The sequence below is a fragment of the Sus scrofa genome, chromosome 7 (genome assembly GCF_054392235.1).
Source record: "Sus scrofa isolate SSC_HxYL_T2T_F1_AM1 chromosome 7, Sscrofa_HxYL_maternal_Yorkshire_Landrace_v2.0, whole genome shotgun sequence".
Taxonomy (NCBI): Eukaryota; Metazoa; Chordata; class Mammalia; order Artiodactyla; family Suidae; genus Sus; species Sus scrofa.
The window spans coordinates 60,828,724-60,850,883 of NC_139389.1; the positions used below are offsets into that span (position 1 = coordinate 60,828,724).

The following is a 22,160-nucleotide window of genomic DNA, read 5'->3' on the forward strand; positions in this document are numbered from 1 at the left end:
GTGAAAACATAAGTTCAAATAAAAACTGGTACATGAATGTTCATAGAAGCCTTATTCATAATATTCAAACAGTGAGAACAACCCAAATATCCATCAACTGATGAATAGATAAAGAAAACATGGTATAATCATGCAGTGGAATATTATGTGACCATAAAAATACATGAAGTACTGGTATATGCTACACTATGGGTGAATCTTGAAAACATTATGCTAAGTGAGAAAAGCCAGACAGAAGAGGCCACAGAATATATAATTTCATTTATATGAAATGTCCGGAATAAGAAATCCAGAGAGAAAAAGATTAGTAGTTACTGGGAGCTGGGGGAAGGTGGGGAGGATAATGAAAAACGACTGCTTAGTGGATATGATGAAAATGTTCTGGAATTAGGTAGTGGCGATGGTTTCACAAACTTTTGAACATACTAAAAACCACTGAAGTGCACACTTTAAAATGGTGAATTTTATTGTATGCAAATTCTATCTCAATTAACAAAATAGCTAAAAGACTTGAACAAATACTTTACTAGAGATTATAATAGAAGACAATACGCACATGAAAATATGTTCAACATATTAAAGAAAGGCAAATTAAAACCATTGTGACCAGAGAAGCCCAAGGAGATAGCATGTAATTGTAATATGTTATTGGTAATATGCAATATGGTATCTAAGATATATGTATGTAATATGTTATCTAGCATGGAACCCTTGAACAAAAAAAGAACCTTTGCAAAAGAGTAAGGAAATTTATTTTATTTTATTTTATTTTATTTTATTTATTTATTTATTTTGTCTTTTGTCTTTTTGTCTTTTGTTGTTGTTGTTGCTATTTCTTGGGCCGCTCCCGCGGCATATGGAGGTTCCCAGGCTAGGGGTTGAATCGGAGCTGTAGCCCCCGGTCTACGCCAGAGCCACAGCAACACTGGATCCGAGCCGTGTCTGCAACCTACACCACAGCTCACGGCAACGCCGGATCGTTAACCCACCGAGCAAGGGCAGGGACCGAACCCGCAACCTCATGGTTCCTAGTCGGATTCGTTAACCACTGCGCCACGACGGGAACTCCCCAGGAAATTTAAATAAAGGATGGATTTTAGTTAATAATAATGTATCAATATTGGTTTATTAATTGTGCCATGTGGATCATACTAATATGAGATGTTAAAAAGGGTTATTTAGTTTGGGGGATAGTGTAATTTTTCTTTATTGATTATGATGAATCTATTCATGTGTTAAAATTCATAGAAATGTACAGCAAAAATAGCCAATTTTACTAAATGTTAATTTAAAAGATAAAAGTAAAACTTATTTGGAGCAATCAAGAGCCAACAGCAGAGCTCCCACTGTGGAACAATGGGATTGGCAGCATCTCTGGAGCTCCAGGACACAGGTTCAGTCACCAGCCCAGCACAGTGGGTTAAAAGATGCAACATTGCAGCCGTTTCAGCGTAGGTCACAGCTGCTACTTGGATCCGATCCCTGGCCTGGGAACTCCATATGCCACAGGAAGGCCAAAAAAACCCCAAAAACAACAACAAAAAAAACAGAACCTGGAGATTTGACCCTTGAATGAAGAGAACTGCATTGGATGAGATCTTTCTTTCCAAACTTTTCCCTTAGAGCACTCCCTTATCTGTACAGGGTGGAGTGGCTAGGCCTCAGGCAGAAAGCCACAGACTTCTTGGTTTAAGATATCAGTGCATAGGAGTTCCTGTCATGGATCAGCGGTAATGAGCCTGACTAGTATCCATGAGGACGTGGATTCAACCCCTGACCACAGTGGGTTAAGGATCCAGCGTTGCCGTGAACTGTGGTGTGGTGTAGATCCCGAATTGCTGTGGCTGTGGTGTAGGCCTGTAACTACAGCTCTGATTCAACCCCTACCCTGGGAACTTCCATATGCTGTGAGTGTGACCCTAAAAAGACACACACACACACACACAAAAGGATCAGTGGATAAATTCCAGGGTGGAGAAGTTGGAAATTGAGGGGGGGATATCCCAGACAGGAGGTATCTACAGAGAAAGGATCCCCTAAATCTGGATATAAAATCCCCACAAATCCTTGGATAGCTCCTTACTGCACATCAAGTAGGTGAGACTCCAAAGAGCCCAGTGGAAAGCAAAAGCTGAAAAGCAGGTATTTCAGCTGCTGCTGCTGCAAAAGAGACAGAATTTGTAGTTTGATTTCCATAGATTTAAAGAAGTTTGGTAATGACTTTAGACTGCCCACTGAAATTCCATAGGGACTGTGGAATTAGAAGACTATGGACTAGGACTAAGGAATTCACCCTAATAATAATGGTGAAACTTAAACAGATTCATCATAACAAAGGATTGAACCAAACTCCTCAAGTTTGAGTCAAGTTCAAGCTATTAATTTGACTGCTTCCTAATACACCAATTTGCATTCCCACCAACAGTGTAGTAAGGTTCCCTTTTTTCCACCCTCTCTAGCATTTATTGTTTGTACACTTTTTGATGATGGCCATTCTGGCCGGTGTAAGGTAGTACCTCATAGTGGTTTTGATATGCATTTCTCTAATCATTAGTGATGTTGAACATCTTTTTATGTGTTTTTGGCCATTTGTATGTCTTCTCTGGAGAACTGTCTGTTTAGATCTTCTGCCCATTTTTTGATGGGGTTGTTTGTTTTCTTGTTATTGAGCTGCAGAAGGTGTTTATAAATTTTGGAGATTAATCCCTTATCAGTCACTTCATTTGCAAATATTTTCTTCCATTCTGTGGTGTTGTTAAGAGGAAGATAAAGAATCCAGGATCTGTACAATGTATCATCCCCAATGTCCATTATACAGATTTTTTAAATCCTAGCCATGCCAAAAAAAAGAAAAAATAGGAAAATGTAACTTAACATCATTAGAAAAGTCAGACAATAACAGTAGATACCAAGACCACCCAAATATTGGGAAGAAATTTATTATATTTTACTATAAATATCTACAAAAGACCTTAAGCAAAAGATAGTTACAATGAATAAATAGATGGAGAATCTCAGCAAAAGAAAATTATATTTACTTTTTTTGGGGGGAGGGGCTTTTTAGGGCAGCACTCGCAGCATATGGAAGTTCCCAGGCTAAGAGTCGCATCGGAGCTACAGCTACCAGCCTACAATACAGCCACAGGAATGCAGGATCCAAGCCACATCTGGGACCTACACCACAGCTCATGGCAACACCAGATCCCCAACCTACTAAGCAAGGCCAGGGATCGAACCCTCATCCTCATGGATACTAGCTGGATTCTTTTTTGCTGTGCCGCAACGAACTCTCTATTTACTTTTTTTTCTTTTTCTTTTTTTTTTTTTTTTTTTTTTTAAGGACAACACCTGTGGCATATGGAAGTTCCTGGGCCAGGGACTGAATCTGAGCTGCAGCTGGGGCCTATGCCACAGCCATGGCAACACTGGATCCTCTACCCTCTGAGCACACCAGGGATCAAACCCACATCCTCACAGAGACAATGTCGTGTCCTTAACCTGCTGAACCACAATGGGAACTCCAAGAAAATTATATTTAAAAATAGAAATTCTAAAACTGAAATTAAGTGAGCAATTCAATGAATGAGTCTAACAGCAAGTTTAAGTTGTCAGATGAAAAGATCAGTGAAATTAATGAAATACTGGGAGACATTCCAGTCAAAAGACTGAGAATAAAAATTGAAAAAAAAAGACATATCAAACAATATTAAAGTAATGGTATTATTGGGGTTAGAGAAGGAGAGGAGAGAGAAAACAAGGCAGAAAAACATGTGAAGAAAAAATGACAAAAATCCCCGAATTTGTAAACACAACATTTATATATTCAAAAATCTCAGGGCACCACAATGAGATATATATGAAGAAAACCACTCCTAGATACATCATAGTCAAACCGCCAAAAACAAATATAAAATCTGAATAGCAAAGATAAATAATACATGACATATTGGAGAACAATAATTTGAGATATCTTTGATTTCTCACCTGGTCAAATAACAGTGGGGGAAATCCTTTAAACTTTTTTAAAAAATTACTCAATTTTATTACATTTATAGTTGTACAACAATCATCACAACCCAATTTTATAGCATTTCCATCCCAAACCCCTAGCTCATCACCCCCTCAACCTGTCTCATTTGGAAACCATAAGCTTTTCAAAGTCTGTAAATCAGTATCTGTTCTGCAGTGAAGTTCATTGTGTCCTTTTTTTTAGATTCCAGATGTAAGTGTAGCATATGATGTTGGTGTCTCACTGTCTGATTGAATTCTTAGCATAATTTCTAAGTCCGTCCATGTTGCTGCAACTGCCGTTATGTCTTTCCTTTTTAATGGCTGAGTAATTTTCCATTGTGTACATGTACCACATCTTCTGTATCCACTCCTCTGTCGATAGACATTTAGGTTGTTCCCATGTCTTGGCTATTGTATATAGTGCTGCAATGAACATTGGGGTACATGTATCTTTTTGAGTCATGGTTTTCTCTGGATAGATGCCTAAGAGTGGGATTGCTGGATCAAATGGTAATTTATTTTTAGTTTTCTGAGGAATCTCCATACTGTTTTCCACAGTGGTTGCACCAATTTGCATTCCCACCAACAGTGTAGTAAGGTTCCCTTTTTTCCACCCTCTCTAGCATTTATTGTTTGTACACTTTTTGATGATGGCCATTCTGGCCGGTGTAAGGTAGTACCTCATAGTGGTTTTGATATGCATTTCTCTAATCATTAGTGCTGTTGAACATCTTTTTATGTGTTTTTGGCCATTTGTATGTCTTCTCTGGAGAACTGTCTGTTTAGATCTTCTGCCCACTTTTTGATGGGGTTGTTTGTTTTCTTGTTATTGAGCTGCAGAAGGTGTTTATAAATTTTGGAGATTAATCCCTTATCAGTCACTTCATTTGCAAATATTTTCTTCCATTCTGTGAGTTTTCATTCTGTTTAGGGTTTCCTTTGCTGTGCAGAAACTTTTAAGTTTAATTAAGTCCCATTTGTTTATTTTGGGTTTTTTTTGTCATTACTCTAGGAGGTGGATCTGGGAAGGTATTGCTTTTGTTTATGTCAGAGAGTGTTTGGCCTATGTTTTTCTCTAAGAGTTTTATAGTATCTGGTCTTATATTTAGGTCTTTAATCCATTTTGAGTTTTTGTGTATGGTGTTAGAAAGTATTCTGTTTTCATTCTTTTCCATGTGGCTGTCCAGTGGAAAACCTTTAAACTGTTGAAAGAAAAAGATTGTTAATACAGAATTCTACATCCAATAGGATGATGAAAATGAAATAAAGTTATTTTCAAATAAAAGAATTCATCTAAGAAAATTCATCACCAGCAGATCTGCAACAAACAAAATGGTGAAGGAAACTCTTCAGGCTAAAAGGAAATGTCAGGCAAAATCTTAGACTTTCAAGAATGAATATTAGAGGATCAAAAATGATATAAATAGGAGTTCCCGTCGTGGCTTAGTGGTTAACGAACCCGACTAGGAACCATGAGGTTGCGGGTTCGGTCCCTGCCCTTGCTCAGTGGGTTAACGATCCGGCGTTGCCATGAGCTGTGGTGTAGGTTGCAGACGTGGCTCGGATCCAGTGTTGCTGTGGCTCTGGCGTAGGCCGGTGGCTACAGCTCCGATTCAACCCCTAGCCTGGGAACCTCCATATGCCGCGGGAGCGGCCCAAGAAATAGCAACAACAAAAAGACAAAAGACAAAAAAAAAATGGTATAAATATCTGGGTAAATATGAAAGACTACTTTTTCTTTCTATTTTCTTTAAGATACAGGACAGTTTTTTTTTTTCTTAGTGCTGTATTTTATTTAATTTTTTATTGAAGTAGGGTTGATTTACAATGGTTTGTCAATTTCTGCTGTATGGCAAAGTGACCCAATCATATGTATACATACATTCTTTTTCTTATATTATCTTCCATCATGGTCTTTCCCAAGAGACTTGATAGAGCTCCCTGTGCTATACAGCAGGACCTCATTGCTTATCCATTCTAAATGTAATAGTTTGCATTTACTAACCCCAAATTTCCAGTCCATCCCACTCCATCCCCCTCCCTCTTGGCAACCACAAGTCTGTTCTCCATGTTTGTGAGTCAAGATACAGGACAGTTTAAAGCAAAAATTATAACATTGGAGTTCCCCTCGTGGCGCAGTGGCTAACGAATCCGACTAGGAACCATGAGATTGCAGGTTCAATCCCTGGCCTTGCTCAGTGGCTTAACAATCCGGCGTTGCTGTGAGCTGTGGTGTAGGTTGCAGACGCGGCTCGGATCCTGCGTTGCTGTGGCTCTGGCGTAGGCTGGTGGCTACAGCTCCGATTGGACCCCTAGCCTGGGAACTCCATATACCGCGAGAGCGGCCCAAGAAAATGGCAAAAAGCCAAAAAAAAAAAAAAAAATTACAACATTATCTTGTGGAGTTTATAATGTGTGTAGATATGATACCTACAACAGATATAGCATAAAGTATGGAGCAGGGATGGTAGTAAATGGACCTATTTGGTTATAAGGCTTCTACATTTTTTGTGAAGTCTTACAATACTAAGTAGGTATGAAAACTAAAGTAGTTACATTGTAATACTAGAGAAATTACTAAAATATAGGATAAAGAGGTACAGCTAATTGTCAATACATGAAATGAAATTTTTTAAAAAAGATAACTATGCCAAAAGAAGACAGGAAAGGGAGAACAAAGGAACAAAAGCCAGAAGGGAATAAAAACAAATGATAGATCAAAATCCAACCATATCAATTATTACATTAAATATCTATGGACTAAACAGTCCAATTTATTTTTATTTATTTATTTATTTTTGTTATTTCCCCAATACAGTTTTTTTCCTACTGTACAGCGTGGTGGTCCAGTTACACATACATGTGTACATTCTTTTTTCTCACATTATCATGCTCCATCATAAGTGACTAGACATAGTTCCCAATGCTACACAGCAGGATCTCATTGCTAATTCATTCCAAAGGCAATAGTATAAACAGTCCAATTTAAAGGCAGAGATTACCAAAGTGAATAAAAAGCAAGACTCAACTATATCCTGTCTGCAAGAGATACACCTCAAATATAGACACAGATAAAAAGTAAATGAATGGTGGAGTTCTCTGGTGGCTCATTGTATTGGGGATCCAGTATTGTCACCACTATGGCTCTGGTTGCAGCTATGCAACCAGGGGTCTGATCCCTGGCCCTGGAATTTCCACATGCCACAGTAGGTGTGTCCAAAAAAATAAAAGTAAATGAATGGCAAAAGATATACCAGCAAATAGTGAGCATAATATTAAATAAAATAGACTTCAAAGCAAAAACTATTAGCAGAGATAAGGATCAACATCTGTAACCATAAGGAGTCAATTCATTAGAAAAACATAACAATAATAAAATGTTTACACAGCTAATAATAGCGTTTCAAAATCCGCAAGGCAAAATTTGACAGAATTGCAAGGAGAAATGGGAGTTCCTGTTGTGGCTTGATGGTAACAAACCTGAATAGTATCCATGAGGATGCAGGTTTGATCCCCAGCCTTGCTCAGTAGGTTAAGGATCCAGCGTTATGATGAGCTGCGGTGTAGGTCACAGACACAGCTCAGATCCCGTGTTGCTGTGGCTATGGCCAGCAGGTGCAGCTTCGATTCAACCCCTAGCCTGGGAACTAGGTGCAGCCCTAAAAAGCAAAGAAAAAGGACAGTTTCACAATCATAATTACTATGCCTCAATTGATAGAAAAACTACACAAAAAATCAGCAAAGACATAGATAATCTGAACATTATCAGTCACCCTGACCTAATTGATATTTATAGAACATTACAGGCTAAATGTGCAAATATTTTCAAGTGCACACAGTATGTTTACTAATATAGACCATATGTTAGTCAATAAAGCAAGTCTCAATAACACGAAAGGAATTAAACCATGCAGTTTATTCTCTGACCACAGTAGGGTAGGTGTGGGGCAGTAAAGGGAGAAGAGTGGGTTCAGTCAGCAGGCACCAGTGGCAGTGGCAGCACAAGCAGGTATGGGGTAGGGGCTGAACACCAGGAGGAGGAGAGAGGTGGGTGAGGGCACCAGTTACCCACTCCAGACCCCAGCCTTGCCGTCTCTGGCTGCCACTTGCCCCTCAAGCTGCCAGGAGGTGGGAGTAGTGCCATCAGATTGGCCCAGATGGTGATGCTTAAAACGGGGCTCCAGGGCTTCCTGCTTGGCTCCTCTGTCTCCCTGAGGGGTGGACAGCTAGTCGTTCCAGCTCTGGCCACAGAGGAGAGCACCTAGCAAGGTACAGAGGGGACTACTGCAAGGTGATCTTCTTGGGCTGGGGGCTGGCATTCAGGTGGGATTACAGTGGGCCAAGAGGGAGGGGGTGACCAAAGGCTTTGTAAAGGAAGGAAGGGCTAGCCTAAGCTGTGCTGGGGGCTCATAGGAACAGCCTGCTTTGCCCCAGTGGGGAGCCCTAACCTTTGTTCTGGCTGGAGGTGGCCAGCCAAGAGCAGTGACTGCCAAACCTTGCCTCTCACAAAGGAATCCTTTGTCTAGTGTTAGACTCAACGGGGGATGGAAAGTCAAGCCAAACCACAGCCCCATGACCGAGAGTCACTACAAGCCCTAATGCTCAGTGATAGGACCCCACTGGGCTTCAGGGATCTCTGGGAGAAGGGCAGGGGCCCTTTGGAACCAACCTCTGGGGCCCCGAAGAGACTGCTTGTCATCCCCATGCCCAGTTCCAGGGCCACCCTCACCACTGTTCCCCTGAAGGCCTCAGGGTGAGAGGAAAAGGAGCTCAGGCCTCCAGTGAGGAGCCCCAATGGGGTGGCAACATTGCCAAGCCAGGTGCCCAGAGCGTGGGATGCTCTGTTCCCTGAGCTCTTACCCACAACTCCAGGACCCTGCTCCTTTTCCCTTATTATGAAGACAACGGTGGCTAGGCTCAAAGAAAGCTGAGGGGAAGGTCAGGAAGAATACAGGGATTCAATAATTCCTGGTGGTGGGCTCCTGGGAAGAGGGTGCTTCTGCCAGCAGCATGAGGGGACAGTACTGTACAGTGGTTAAGGTCATGGGTACTGGAACCAGACGGCCTGGGCTTGAATCCTCGTTCCTCCACTTACTACTTTATAACCCCAGCACCCTCTCCAAGCCTCAGTTTCCCCATCTGTTCAATTGGAAAGGTAACAACAGTATCTATTTCATGACACTGCTGTAAGAGCTAAATGGGGCTTTAACATAGTTTCTGGCAATAAATGTTATTATGGATGGAGCCTACATGTTTATCTGAGGGGGCGTCTCCTTTTCCAAACCTTGACTCAAAGTCCAGGGACCCAGCTGATGGTAGCCAAAGTGCCTCATCACCCCCATCACCACTGGGAAATTTTCAGAGGGAGAGTCAGGGGTGGGGCCCTGCTCTCCAAGGCCTTTCCAGCTGGGTGACTGCCTGAGAGCTCTGGGGCAGGGGTCACAGGGAGGCAGCCAACCTCTGAGGGCCCATTGTTTTTCTCCTCTGAGCTGAGAAAGACACTTTCTCCCCACCCCTCCTCCCTTGACGTCCAACGCTGCATGCTCAAGCGCAGACTGAAGATAAACAAACCCTGCCTGTCTCTCCTTGTCTTGCTCACAAAGAGCTGTCAGTGCCTCACAATGGTCCTGTGATGCCCATCCTTCTAAGTTTATTATCCCCAGTTCACAGATGAGGAAGTTGAGGCCCAGAGAGAGGAAGTAGTTTATTTGATGTCCCATATAGAGAAGCAGCCCAGCCCAGACTGTAGCCAGTATTGCAACACAGACTCACGGACACACCAAATCCACAGCCATGCATTGACACACAGACAAAGAGCCGCACATGCAGGGCGCACTGCTGAGTAGAGAGAGGTGAGGGGCAGTGGTTTGGACCCTCACTCCCCAGGAGCCAGGTGGTGACAGCCATTTTTGTTTTGTTTTGTCTTTTACCCCCTAGATGAGCTTCGCCTCCCAGGTAAATGGAACAGAAGTCCTCAGCTTGTCTTGTCATTTCCCCAGTGTGTGTGGGGGTGCCTGCTGCCCTAACACAGGCCAGGACAGTCCACCCTCTTCCACAGCTGTGACCACTACTTGACCTAGTGGGTATGGCAGGAGTGGGAAGCAAGAGATGCTGCTAGTGGATTACAGGAGCATGTGACTAAAGTCCAAAGAGCTGTTCACATAACCGGGTCCTCCCTGTGGTCTCCTGAGGTTAAGAGAGATGGGAGAGGGGAGACCTGAGCTTAAGGTAACCAACTGTCCAAGTTTTCCTGGGTTCCTGGGATGCAGGGTTTTCTATTGATTGACTGATTGCCGCACCTGCACATGTAGAAGTTCCCAGGCTGGGGTTCGAACCTATCCCACAGCAGTGACCCAAGCTGCTACAGTGACAATGCCAGATCTTTAACCCATTGTGCCACAAGGGAACTCCACCGAGTTTTCAAATTTAAAACCTAGAAAGTCCCACACAAACTGGGATGAGTTGATCCCCTGAGTCTTCCATAGCTCCCCGTTTGGAAAAATGAGGTTCACCCTGTAATACATAAAGGATATTGTAAACTGGGGCCAGGAGGGAAGGGGAGGGTCAGAGATAGGAGAGACTTGGCAGGCCACCTAGTGGTTGGCACTCTGCAGTGTGGGCTTGGGCAGCTCGGCTCCTCATTTTTAGGTGGATCCTTCCCACCAAATCACATCTGGAGGAGTCAATCTCTTCCCTTCCAAAATAGATACCCAGAGACCTGGGGTGGTGGGCCACTTTATTCTCCCAGCTCCTCTGCTAACTCCGGATGGTTCAGTGCTCAATAAGCCCTACTTTTAGCCCCTTTCCCAGGCTCTCTCTGAGACCCAAGCTCAGGCGTAGCCCAGCAGGCCATCCTCCCAAGTTCCAAAAGCCCTCTGTTCTCAGTAAAGATAGGAGAAATCCGAAATGTATTTCTCACTTCCTTATAGAAGAAAAAAAAAAAAAAGAGGAAAGGGAGGTGATTGATGTTTAGATCAAAGGGCACAAGAAACAGAGTCTTAGAGGTATTAAGCTGTGGGCCCTCTGGCAACATGTAATCTCTGTGAACCTCAGTTCTTTATTGTGAAAAGGCAGATACTGTACCTATCTTGTGGGATTGTATTACACATGAAATGAGCTGCTGCTCAACAGATGTTGGTGGCTGAAGTTGTTGGAGGACTCTTTCTCCACTTAGACTTGGGAGGAGATCCCTGTCTTGGGCCAGATCTCACCCAGGTTTGTTTCTTTGGGACTCTTGCTCGTCTCAGGTACACATGCCCCCTGGCATTGCCTCCAGGGAATAGCAAGAGGGGAGATGATTGGGGAAGGGGCTGGGTGGGGGGGAAGAATGGAGAGACTGGAATTTGAGATAAGAAAACTGGGGGTGAGACGGAGGTCCCAATTACTGGACACCGAAGGAAGGCTCAGGGCAGAATTTATCCATGATGCCCAGGCCTCTGAAGTTCCTCAGCACAGGGAAGCAGGTGTGGGGTAATGAAGACATTTACCTGGGGCCTAGCCCAAGCCAGGCCTCCCTGTGCCCTGGGTGGCCCATCTGACCCATGATTAGTGGAAGGAACCGGCTTATCTTTCATCCCGGCCCAGCGATCTGGTCCATTTCTCCTCCCAGGGCCTGACCGGCGCAGTCAGCACCATTTCTTCCTCACTGAAGCTTTCCTTGGGTCACCATTTCGAGCCTGTGGAGTAGGAGGGCAGTGACCCTGAGCCGGGAGACTCTTCCTGTTCAGGCTGATGTCCCCTACTGGACACTGGTGTGGGGCCCACGTGGGCGTGTATTGCGGCCGTGGAGAGATCATCCACTTTGAGGGTGAGTGTCTCGGCTGAAACACAGGCCCCAGTCTTCGGAGACTGCCCATCAAGCCTCACTCCACCAGTGAGTGGGCCTCGCTGGGACGAAGACTGCAGGTCCACAAGCTGATGGTGCGGGTCTCTGAAGACAGATGCTTGGGCACCCGGGTTATGGGGTTTCGGGCTTCGGGACCCCCGGGAGATGGAGGTGCGGGATGTTGGGGTTGGAGCCATATAGGACCTAACCTGGCTCTGATCCGCACTCATCCGATGGTCCCGCAGGCAAGAATCCTGGTCGCTGCGGGCCTCACACATTTCTGGGCTACTGCAAAGGCGTTGTATCCAAACAAGGGCAGGGCCGCTGCTGCACTCCTCCTTGCTTTGGTATGTACTGGGTAGATGCAGCGGCGTTGACCTCGAAGTGCTGGAGCGCCGCATCCGTGAAGCCATGGACGCTGACCCCCCTCCCTATCACCCCACGCTCAGCAACTGTGTGCACTTTGCAATGCAACTGCTCAGTCCAAGGCCCAACGTGGATATCAGACAAACAGACGGGAATCCCATTAGTTCGGTGAGCATGGCCCAGCTAACCAGGCAGGACTCTAACCTCGCCTCCAGAGCCGGTTAACAAAAGTAGCTAATGAACAAGCTCCTGGAAATTTCAGGGCCTTCCTATCCCGGGCATGTTTCTTTTTTCTTTTTTGCTTTGTAGGGTCACACCCGCAGCATATGGAATTTCCCAGGCTAGGAGTTGAATTGGAGCTGTAGTCTCCGGCCTGCGCCACAGCCACAGAGGCAACGCCAGATCCTATCCGCCTCTGCGACCTACACAGCAGCTCACAGCAACACTGGATCCTTAACCCACTGAGCAAGGCCAGGGATCCAGCCCACATCCTCATGGATACTAGTCTGATTATTTCCACTGCACCACAGTGGGAACTCCCTGGGCATGTTTCTTAAACTCCAGATCCACTTTACTCTGGCAGACCCAAAGCCCCCAGCTGCAAACTCGGCCTGCTAACTCATCAAGTTTCTACTCCCCAGAAACCCTTTTGGGCCCACTCTAGGAAGATCCCAGCTCGCCGTAACTATCACATCCATTTACTTCAGCCTGCATCAGCCAGGCACTGGTGTGGGCCTGGTCCACTCTCATTCCCATTCCCCCCACCCCCAACCCACCTTTAGAATCAAGCTCCATCTTTCTGGGCCTGCCCATTTCCACCCAAGCCCACCAGTTCTGGTTCTGAAGACACAGGTACCCCATCTATATATAGATCAAGACTCAGCCCTATGGACCCTTCCACTCTCCAAGTCCAGCCCTCCTCACCTCCTCTCCTAAGCCCAGCCAAGAGACCCCAGCTATTCACCTTGATGCCCCAAACTCAGCTAGAACCCACCCTTCCCCCAGCCTAATCATTACTTGCCCTCTGGAACCAAGCTGTCTTTCCTTGAGGTACTGTCGGCCGTGAGAGAGGAGCTGGAGACCTCACAAGATCCAGGAGTCCTGGCAGTCAAACCCAACCCTAATCTAACCTTTTCCCTTTTCCTTCTTTCCTAGGTGTCGGTGGAGGTGGACTTGACCATGGACCAGCTATGACCTCAGGCACTCCTGGGTGGGCATGGGGGCTTCAGAAATGGTCATTAAACTATTTTCTAAAGCTGAATTCAAGGTTCATTGACCTCTGTATTCTGTCCCCATCTCTCTACATCTGCATCTACATCTACAGCAGACTTCTGTAGGCTCCTTGGTGCTCTTGGACCAATTTTCTTTAAATTCTATCACCTCCAGGAAGCCCTCTGGCTTCCCGGTGAGAAACCAGGACTCTGGGTCAGAGGGGTGGAAGGAGGACAGGGACGATTCTTGATCTCTGACCCAGCCTCTGAATGCGGTGCCTCTTTCCCATTCTAGGACCCTCAGCCTTGTAGCACAGTCCTCTCTTAGACCCCCACCCCCTTTCCTTCTTCAGCAAGGATGCGAGCATCCAAGCTTGTGTCTGGAATGAGTGGAGCCCCTAGAGGCCGTTCCGCTGAGACCCGGTAGTCAGGGGTGAGTAAAGGCGTTCTGCAATCCCAGAAGGCCGTCCCATTATCGGTCCAGCAACCTCCACCCACCCCGAGACTGGCAGGTGCATCAGGTCCCTTTAAAGAGAAGGAACCCTCCTTATAAGGGGGTGGGGGATTTCCAAGGAATTGGGGCGGGGCTAGCCCTTGATGCACCGCCCCTCCCGCTCCCTCCGCGGACACGCCCTCCGCCCCGCAGGCGCCGGTAGCTTTAAGAACCTCAATTCCCTCTGTCCTGATTGATAAATCCGCGCGCAGCCTCCAGCACCGCAGATTGCGGCCTCTGCAGAGCCCAGGCCGCGCCGCCAACCTCGCCGGTCCAGCCTGCGTTCCCTTCCTCGGCCCTTGTCGTATCCCGGCGGCGCCGCGTCCTCCTCAGCGAGGCCCTCTCCCCTGCTGCCCCATGTCGGCTGCCCCCGCCTACAGCGAAGACAAGGGCGGCTCCGCTGGCCCCGGGGAGCCCGAGTACGGCCACGACCCAGCGAGCGGCGGCATCTTCTCCTCTGACTACAAGCGGTGAGGGAACTCGCCAAGAGGGTGAATGGGCCGGGACTGGCAGGGCCTGGCCTCGGCAGACGCACGCTGGTACCATGGACAGCGCCCTGGCCTGTCCGCCGTGGCCCAGCCCAGGCCCCGCCCAGCCCCCTCCCGCCGCGGGCACCAGCCCTAGAGACCCCAATCCCCTACGCCAGCACCCTGCCGGGAGGGACCAGCCTAGAACCCGGGAAGGGAGGGTGGAGGTTGGCGGGGGATGGGCCAGCCAGCTCTTTTTCTGGAGGACGGAGCCTCCCGCCCCAGGTGTTTCTCCTGTTTGTAGGCTGGATTACAGGTTCCCCGTCTTTTTTTATGCTTGGCGAACTGACTTCAAAAGAATGTGGGGGAGGGATCCGGCGAGCTTGCGCTGACGCCTGTCCTCCAAGGCAGGTCCTGAAATAGACTCCTAGGCCTGGCCCCTCCTAAAATCCTTCCCCCCTCATTCTGGCCGTCCCCACGTTCTTATCCCTATCTTCTGTCTGGCGCTCACACTCCTGCACCCCACATCGCTCCTATAGTTCAACTCTATTTTAACTTCCCTCTCTTCTCCGCCTTTGGCTCATTCATTCGTTCATTTGTAAATTCTGAAAAGAAGCTTTTTTTTTTTTTGGCATTTTTGTCTTTTTTAGGGCCGTACCCAGGGCATATGTAGGTTCCCAGGTCTAATCGGAGCTACAGTTGCTGGCCTACCCCACAGCCACAGCAACGCCAGATCTGAGTTGTGTCTGGAACCTACACCACAGTTCCCGGCAACGCCAGATCCTTAGGCCGGGGTTGGAACCTGCAACCTCATGGTTCCTGGCCAGATTCGTTTCCTCTGTGCCACAACGGGAACTCCTGAAAACAAGCATTTTTTTAAGTGCCTACTCTGTCAAGTCTTGTACTAGTCACTGTGAATGCAGCTGTGAACATAAAATAGTCTTTGTCAAGTTGCTCTAGGGGAGAGTGCAGGGAAGAATCTGTCAGTGACAATTCAAATAGTGGGGGCTGTCAGATGAGAGGAGCTGGTCCCTGGGCCTGGAGTGAAGGGAGAGGGGAGAGCCAGGGATGTTTCAAGCAGAGGAAAGAGCTTTTTTTATCAAGGTGTGGAGGTGAAAGTAAGTCAGGTCACAGGTTTCATAGGTCTTAATATGGTATGGCCAGAATCTGAAGGGTTCCAAGCAGGCAATAGCAGATTTGCATTTTAGAAGGATCCTAAGCAGGGAGTTCCTTGCTGGGCCTCGTGGCGAAGGATCCTGCATTATCACCGCTGTGGCTCAGGTTTATCCCTGGCCCTGGAATTTCCACATGCTGTGGGCAGGGCCAAAAAAAACAAAGAAAGAAGGATCCCAAGCTGGATTATGGAGAACAAGGCATGCTGGACTGAGCAGAAGACAATAAAGGGGTGTTTAATTTGGAGAAGGGGAGCACGATGGTGGCCTAGACTATGGGTGAGGCAGAGGACCTGAGGACTATTGAGGTGGTAGAAGCCACAAACCTGACGATTAACTGGCGGGGACAGAAAGGGGAAGGGGCAGGGAGAATAGAAGGACAATTTTAGGTTACTAGTTCTTGTAATTGGATAGATGGTGGTGTCATGCACACCTTGGTGGTGTGATTGGAAAGAAAGACAATACAAACAAATTTGTGGAAAACCGTGTTGATCCTGCCTTTTGACATGCTGATATTGTAAATTTAGAGGCACATTCAAGTCTAGGAGGTAGCTGGATATTAGACTTTGGATTCCAGGAGAGATTATTAGCATATATATATTTTGTTAAAGCATGTGAAGTGAAGATAACCTAGGAAGCATGTATAAAATGAGTTCAGACAGGGCACAGATAGGAACCCTGAAGGCATGGAATTAAGGGTGACCAGAGAGCAGGGGGAAGGTGTTTAAAGGTAACTGAGAAAAAGTAAGGCAAGGGCCAGAGGAAAAGCAAAATGTGGTTTCAAGAAGGGAACAGTCAGCACTGTCAATGCCCCATAAGGTCAACTCAAACAAGAAGATAAATAAATGGTGACCATTGGCTTGACAAAGAGCAAGTCAACCCCTCCCTGCTCCACTTCATCTCCTGCCCTGAGGGGACCAGCTCTGGCCAAATCAGAAGAGAAGAAGGTAGACCATTTTCGCCCTAACATTCTATTATGAACAATTTTTAATATACTGAAAAGTTGAGTGAATAATACAATGAATATATGTATACCCACCACCTAGATTTAACCATTGTTGACATTTTGCCGTATTTGCTTTGTCTAACCATCTGTCTACAAATATTTTTGGCTGAACCATGTGAATTACAGACATCATGGCCCCTCAGCCCTAAATTCTAATCAGCATCTAAAGCCAGATTAGGAGCTCCTGTCGTGGCACAGTGGAAGCCAATCCAACTAGGAACCATGAGGCTGTGGTTTCAATCCCTGGCCTTGCTCAGTGGGTTGAAGATCCGGCATTGCTGTGAGCTGTGGTGTATGTAGGTCGTGGATGCAGCTCAGATCCTGCGTTGCTGTGGCTGTGGTGTAGGCCAGCGGCTGTAGCTCCTATTCGACCCCTAGACTGGGAACCTCCATATGCCACGAGTGTGGCCCTAAAAAGGCAATAAATAAATAAACAAATAAAGCCATATTAAAGTGAATAAGAGGTGAATAAATGCAACACAGTTGATGGGAATTTTGCTTTCAAGAAATGTGACTGTAAATGGGAGCGAGGGAAAGAGTTGTTGGAGGAGAACATCAGTTCAAGACGGTGTCTTTATTTTATTTTAGTTGTTGTTTTTGTTTGTTTACTATTAGGATGGGAGAGCCCTGAGCAGGTTTAACTGCCAGTTGGGAGCAGCCAGTAGTGTGGAAGAGGCTGAAAGGAACTGAAGGAGGCTGTGATCCCTGAGTGATAGGAGGGGAGGCTTGCTGAGTCAGGTGGGAGGACTGGTTTGCCTCGGAGGAGGACCAGCTCCGCCCAGGGGTAGGCGGGCACAGGGGAGGAGAGCATAGATGTAGATGTTTGGGAGCTGCAGGGGATTTGATCTAAGGTTTTTTGGTTTTGGGTTTTTGTTTTTTGTTTTTTTGTTTGTTTTTTTTTCTGTAAGAAGCAAGTAGGGAAGCATCAAGGGCAAAGCTGTGTGTGCGAATTTAAGGATCATCGAGTGGGTTTGAAAGACAGCCAATAAAGCCAACCACTCCTGGCAGGGTAGGGGCCCAGGGGACAAGAGGGCCAAGGATGTGAGTGAGGAGCAGTTGGAGGGGTGGACCTGGGGGGCTTAGACCAGGTATGGAGGAAGTAGGGATAAGAGAGCCCTGAAAAGAAGGGAAAAAATAAAGGAACTGGCCCTGGAAAAGCAGGTGAGGATCAAGAGTCAGGATCAGAGTGAGAAGGGAGCTTTCTGAAGAAGAGCATTTCTGGGGAGGCGGAGGTCCAGTTGTGGCAGGAAAGTGGTGAAGAATTCCTCACCTACATCTGGATCAACTCCCCTGCCCCTGGTCCCCTGCCTGGAGATTGGGGGTTGGCTTTGTCCCCAGTCCCTGCTCTCCTCCCCCGCGAGAGTCCTTGTCTCTGAGCAGTGAAAAGGAAACCAGAGCCTCCCTCCCCGTCAGTGTCTGGTTTCTGAGTTTCGGGGCGGGCCATCTGGTGACAGCGACAGGCATTCCTGGCTCCCTGGTCAGCTTGGTCCCATTTTGGAGCAGGACCTGGTGCCCAATGCAGCGATTCCTGCAGCTCCCAGGGGCCGTAGGGAGGCCAGGGGGCAGAGGGGCGTGTGGGGCCGATCAGGAGGCTGCCAGCCCTGTACTGGCCCCCGAAGGCGGGCCCCCACCCTGGTACCAGGCCCTGCAGCCGGAGGAGCTTCGGTGGCTCCAGGCTCCAGAGGAAGACACGACCCCAGAAACATCCCTGGAAGGACCCTGCCCAGAGCCTGGTCAAGGCCAGAGCCAGAACCAGCCACTACGGTACAGAGGGGCCCCAGGGACCCTCAGCCAGAAAGGCGAGGGGTGGGAAGCTGCCATTCTCATGCCAGACCCCTTTAAGGCCCATCTCTTCAGCGGGAGGACTGGGCCGGAATTTAGGGTCCAGAGGGGGAGGTAGGTGTTGGGGCACAAAAGTTTGCATGAGGGTAGGTGAGCTTAGTTCCCTGGAAGCTCCAAGGGGAGGAGGATAGTAGATTATTTGAGGGTAGAGTAAATGTTTGACCTTTTCCTCCCCCCAGGTCCTGGCTAGAGGGGGTTCTGAGTTAGGTTAGGACAAGCACAGGATAAGCTGGCCTCTCCCATCCAGTGGGTTGAAACTTGGGTGGTGAGGGGAGGGAGAAAGCTGTATATCAGGCAAGGGGAGTATGTCTGGCCTCAGATGACATATTCTACCCCCTGGCTGGCTCCAGCTACCCTCAGAGAGTCCCTCTGGCCAAGCCAGGCCAGGGATCAGGTCACTGTGAGAGCCATGGGAGGGGATCTGACTGCGGGAGATGAACCTTCCAAGGCCTGAGAGTGTGGCTGTGTTCCCTTCCTCCCCGTCTTGGGAACATAGGCTGGTGGGAGCAAAGATGAGGGCCGGTGGGGGGGGAGGGGTGTCACACTCCAGGAGGGAGCTTTGTCTGTGTTGGTGGGCAGCTGACAATCCTGCCTGTGCTGTATCTGCTGTGTACTTGCAGTCTGTCCTCTCCCTCTATTCCCCTTTGCACAGGGCCCTGGAGCCCTCAGGAGCCTGTAAGGTATGCACTAGGCTGGGCCAGTGGCAGCAGTGTGGGTGTGCGCATTTGACACGGGTGTGTGGCATCTGTGGGGCTGATGCAGATACCCCGGGTGTGAGGGAGTCTGCTTTAGGGAGCTCCCAGATTTAAAGGGGCCAGGTCCCAGGGAAGTTACCCCAGGCTGACCAGTGAGGATGTGACCCCTCAGAAGGAGGTCAGAGGATCTGTGAGTCTGGACATATTTGATCTTGGAAGCCTAAATTTATCATCAAGAATCTCAAATAGGGGTCCACAGGCCATTTTGGTGAACAAGACTAAAGTAACCCAGAGTCATCAAAAAAGTGTTTGTGGGAGTTCCTGCTGCAGCACAAGGGGATCCATGGCGTCTCTGGAGCACTGGGACGCAGGTTTGATCCCCAGCCTGGCACAGTTGTGTTAAGGATCTGGTGTTGCCACAGCTGCAGTGTAGGTCACAAGAGACTTGGATCTGATCCCTGGCCTGGGAACTCCATATGCTGCGGGCAGCCAAAAAAGAAAAAAAAGAGGTGTTTGTGTATGCAGTGTGTGTGTTTGTGGGGGAACACGTGTGGGGTATGTGCATCATGTGGGATGTGCATGTCTAGCCCAGGGTTCACGGTGGGAATGTGTCTGTGGATGTTTACAGGGATTTGTAGGTGAGGTGTTTGGTCCATAGGTGTGTGGGTTTATGTGTTGAGAGTTTGCTTTTGTGGGAAGTGTCTATATGTGTGGCATGTGTGTCTATGATTGTGTGGGGATTGTGGGTGTTTGTAGGATTTTTGTGGTGTGTGTGGGGAGTTATGTATGAATTGTATGTGTCTGGGGATATAGGTGTGTCTTTGGGAGTATGGATATGTCTGTGGGAGAGATATGGGGGTGTATGGGTAGTACCAGCGTTTGGCGGGGGTGTTGGTGTGTGCGTGTGTCTGTCGGGGTGTGTTGACTGTGTGGTTGTATGTATGGAGGATCCTAGGTGTGCAGTGGTGTGCATTTGTATACTGGGAAAGGCTGCACTCAGCTCTGTCATTCTTTCCACACCTTCTCTGCTGCCCAGGCCCAGCTGAATGGTCTGTACCTCTGTCAGCAGCCATGTGTCCTGAACTCAACAAGCCTAGGTTTGTGTTTATGAGAGGGACAAGGTGGTTGTCTTCTGGCTTGGCCATGGGGAGTAGAAGATGTCCTCTAGTTTGGGAGGTTATCCTCCTGAATGGAGGAGTTTTTTAATTTAGTTTAGTTTTGTTTTTTAAGGGCCACATCCACAGCATGTGGAAATTCCTGGTCAAGGGGTCGATTCAGAGCTGCAGCTGCCAGTGTACACCCAGCCACAGCAACATGGGATCCAGCCCTGGATCCTTAACCCACTGAGGGAGGCCAGGGATTGAACCTGAATCTTCACAGATACTATGTCAGGTTCTTAACCCACTGAGCTACAGTGGGAACTCCTGTGTTGTTGGTTTTTTTAAATTGAAGTATAGTTGATTTACACTGATGTGTTAGTTTCTGGTTTATAGCAAAGTGATTCAGTTATACATATACATATATATAAATTTTTTTTTATTTTAGTGATTTTTTTTTCCATTATACCTGGTTTATAGTGCTCTGTCAATTTTCTACTGTACAGCAAGGTGACCCAGTCACACATACGTATATACATTCTTTTTTCGCACATTAGCATGCTCCATCGTAAGTGACTCAATGTAGTTCCCAGTGCTACACAGCAGGATCCCATTGCTATATATATTGAATACAATTCCCTGTGTTATATAGGACCTTGTTGTTTATCTATTTTACATATAGTAGTTGGTATCTGCTAATCCCACACTCCTAATTTATCCCTCTCCCACTATTTTCCCCCTTTGGTAACCATAAGTTTGTTATCTGTGTCTGTGAGTCTGTTTCTGTTTTGTATCATATATATATATATTTTTTTTTTGTCTTTTTGCCATTTCTTGGGCTGCTCCCACGGCATATGGAGGTTCCCAGGCTAGGGGTTGAATCGGAGCTTTAGCCACCGGCCTACGCCAGAGCCACAGCAACGCGGGATCCGAGCCGCGTCTGCAACCTACACCACAGCTCACGGCAACGCCGGATCGTTAACCCACTGAGCAAGGGCAGGGACTGAACCCGCAACCTCATGGTTCCTAGTCAGATTCGTTAACCACTGCGGCACGAGGGGAACTCCTGTATCATATTTTAAATTGCACATATAAGTGGTATCACATGGTATTTGTCTTTCTCCTCTGACTTACTTCACTTAGTATGATAATCTCCAGGTTCATCCATACTGCTGCACATGGCATCATTTTATTCTTTTTTATGGGTGAGTAGGATCCATAAATGGAGAATTTTTAGATTAACATGGGTGGGGCTGGATCGTCTGCCCTCATCTGATAGCTAGCAAATCCTCTGTGTTCTGCAAAGTATCAATTATGTACTTTGCTTTCCATCAAAAATTTTTTCAGTAAAGATATTTTTTAAATCCTTGGAACATCCATTTCTTAGCACTCCTCCTGTCCTTTCTGATTTTATCTGTTAAGCATTCACACATTTCTGCAAAATGCAGCCCTATGACTAGGTGTATGTGATGTCAGCTTCTCTTCCTCTTAGCATTTGTCACTTACTCATTTCTCAGCATCAGCACCAGTCACACTTGCCTCTTTATGACTGTTATCATGCTCTTCCCTCTCCTAATATCACTGCTTCCCATTTCTGATTTTCTGTCACTTCTAAATGTTTTGCCTCAGTGACAATTTTTTGTACACACTGCTTTTTAATTCTTACCATTGGTGGTACTTGTTCTGGCTAGGTTCTCATGCCTGGGTCAAAGCTGTGGATTATCTGAGTATCATCTGGGAGATTAGAGAATGTTCAGAATTGTCTGGGCAAGATATGAATGCACCAATGGTCCCCCAGCTCTGTCAGCTGTGTACAGACACATTTTCCCACAAAGTTATTCACACTTCTCTGTTCATTTCTTTGACCACCAGCCCCTGGACCTCTGGGTTGGTTGTTCACTGCACAAGGTCACATGGCCAAGGCACACCAAACCATGCTCCTTTCACTGAATGGGGAGCAATAGCTCAGGGCTGC

General features: G+C 47.0%; 1 protein-coding gene and 1 pseudogene across 5 annotated transcripts in view; both read left to right on the top strand.

The window, feature by feature from the left end:
• LOC146401610 (uncharacterized) overlaps positions 1-13,463 on the top strand; it is a 53,216-nt pseudogene extending 39,753 nt beyond the window's left edge. Inside the window, exons 3-6 of the transcript XR_014810427.1 lie at positions 9,949-9,966; positions 11,621-11,818; positions 12,082-12,370; positions 13,358-13,463. The product of XR_014810427.1 is annotated as an uncharacterized LOC146401610 (transcript). The remainder of the gene's footprint in view (positions 1-9,948; positions 9,967-11,620; positions 11,819-12,081; positions 12,371-13,357) is intronic.
• Positions 13,464-14,037: 574 nt separating this feature from the next.
• Positions 14,038-22,160, top strand: part of AP3B2 (adaptor related protein complex 3 subunit beta 2) — a 37,665-nt gene continuing 29,542 nt past the window's right edge. For all 4 annotated transcript variants that reach the window (XR_014810394.1, XR_014810395.1, XR_014810396.1 and 1 more), the window contains exon 1: positions 14,038-14,376. Coding sequence is in view for 1 of the 4 variants with exons in the window: in XM_021098890.2 (XP_020954549.1) it covers positions 14,264-14,376 (113 nt within the window). In the remaining 3 variants the exon portion in view is untranslated. The remainder of the gene's footprint in view (positions 14,377-22,160) is intronic.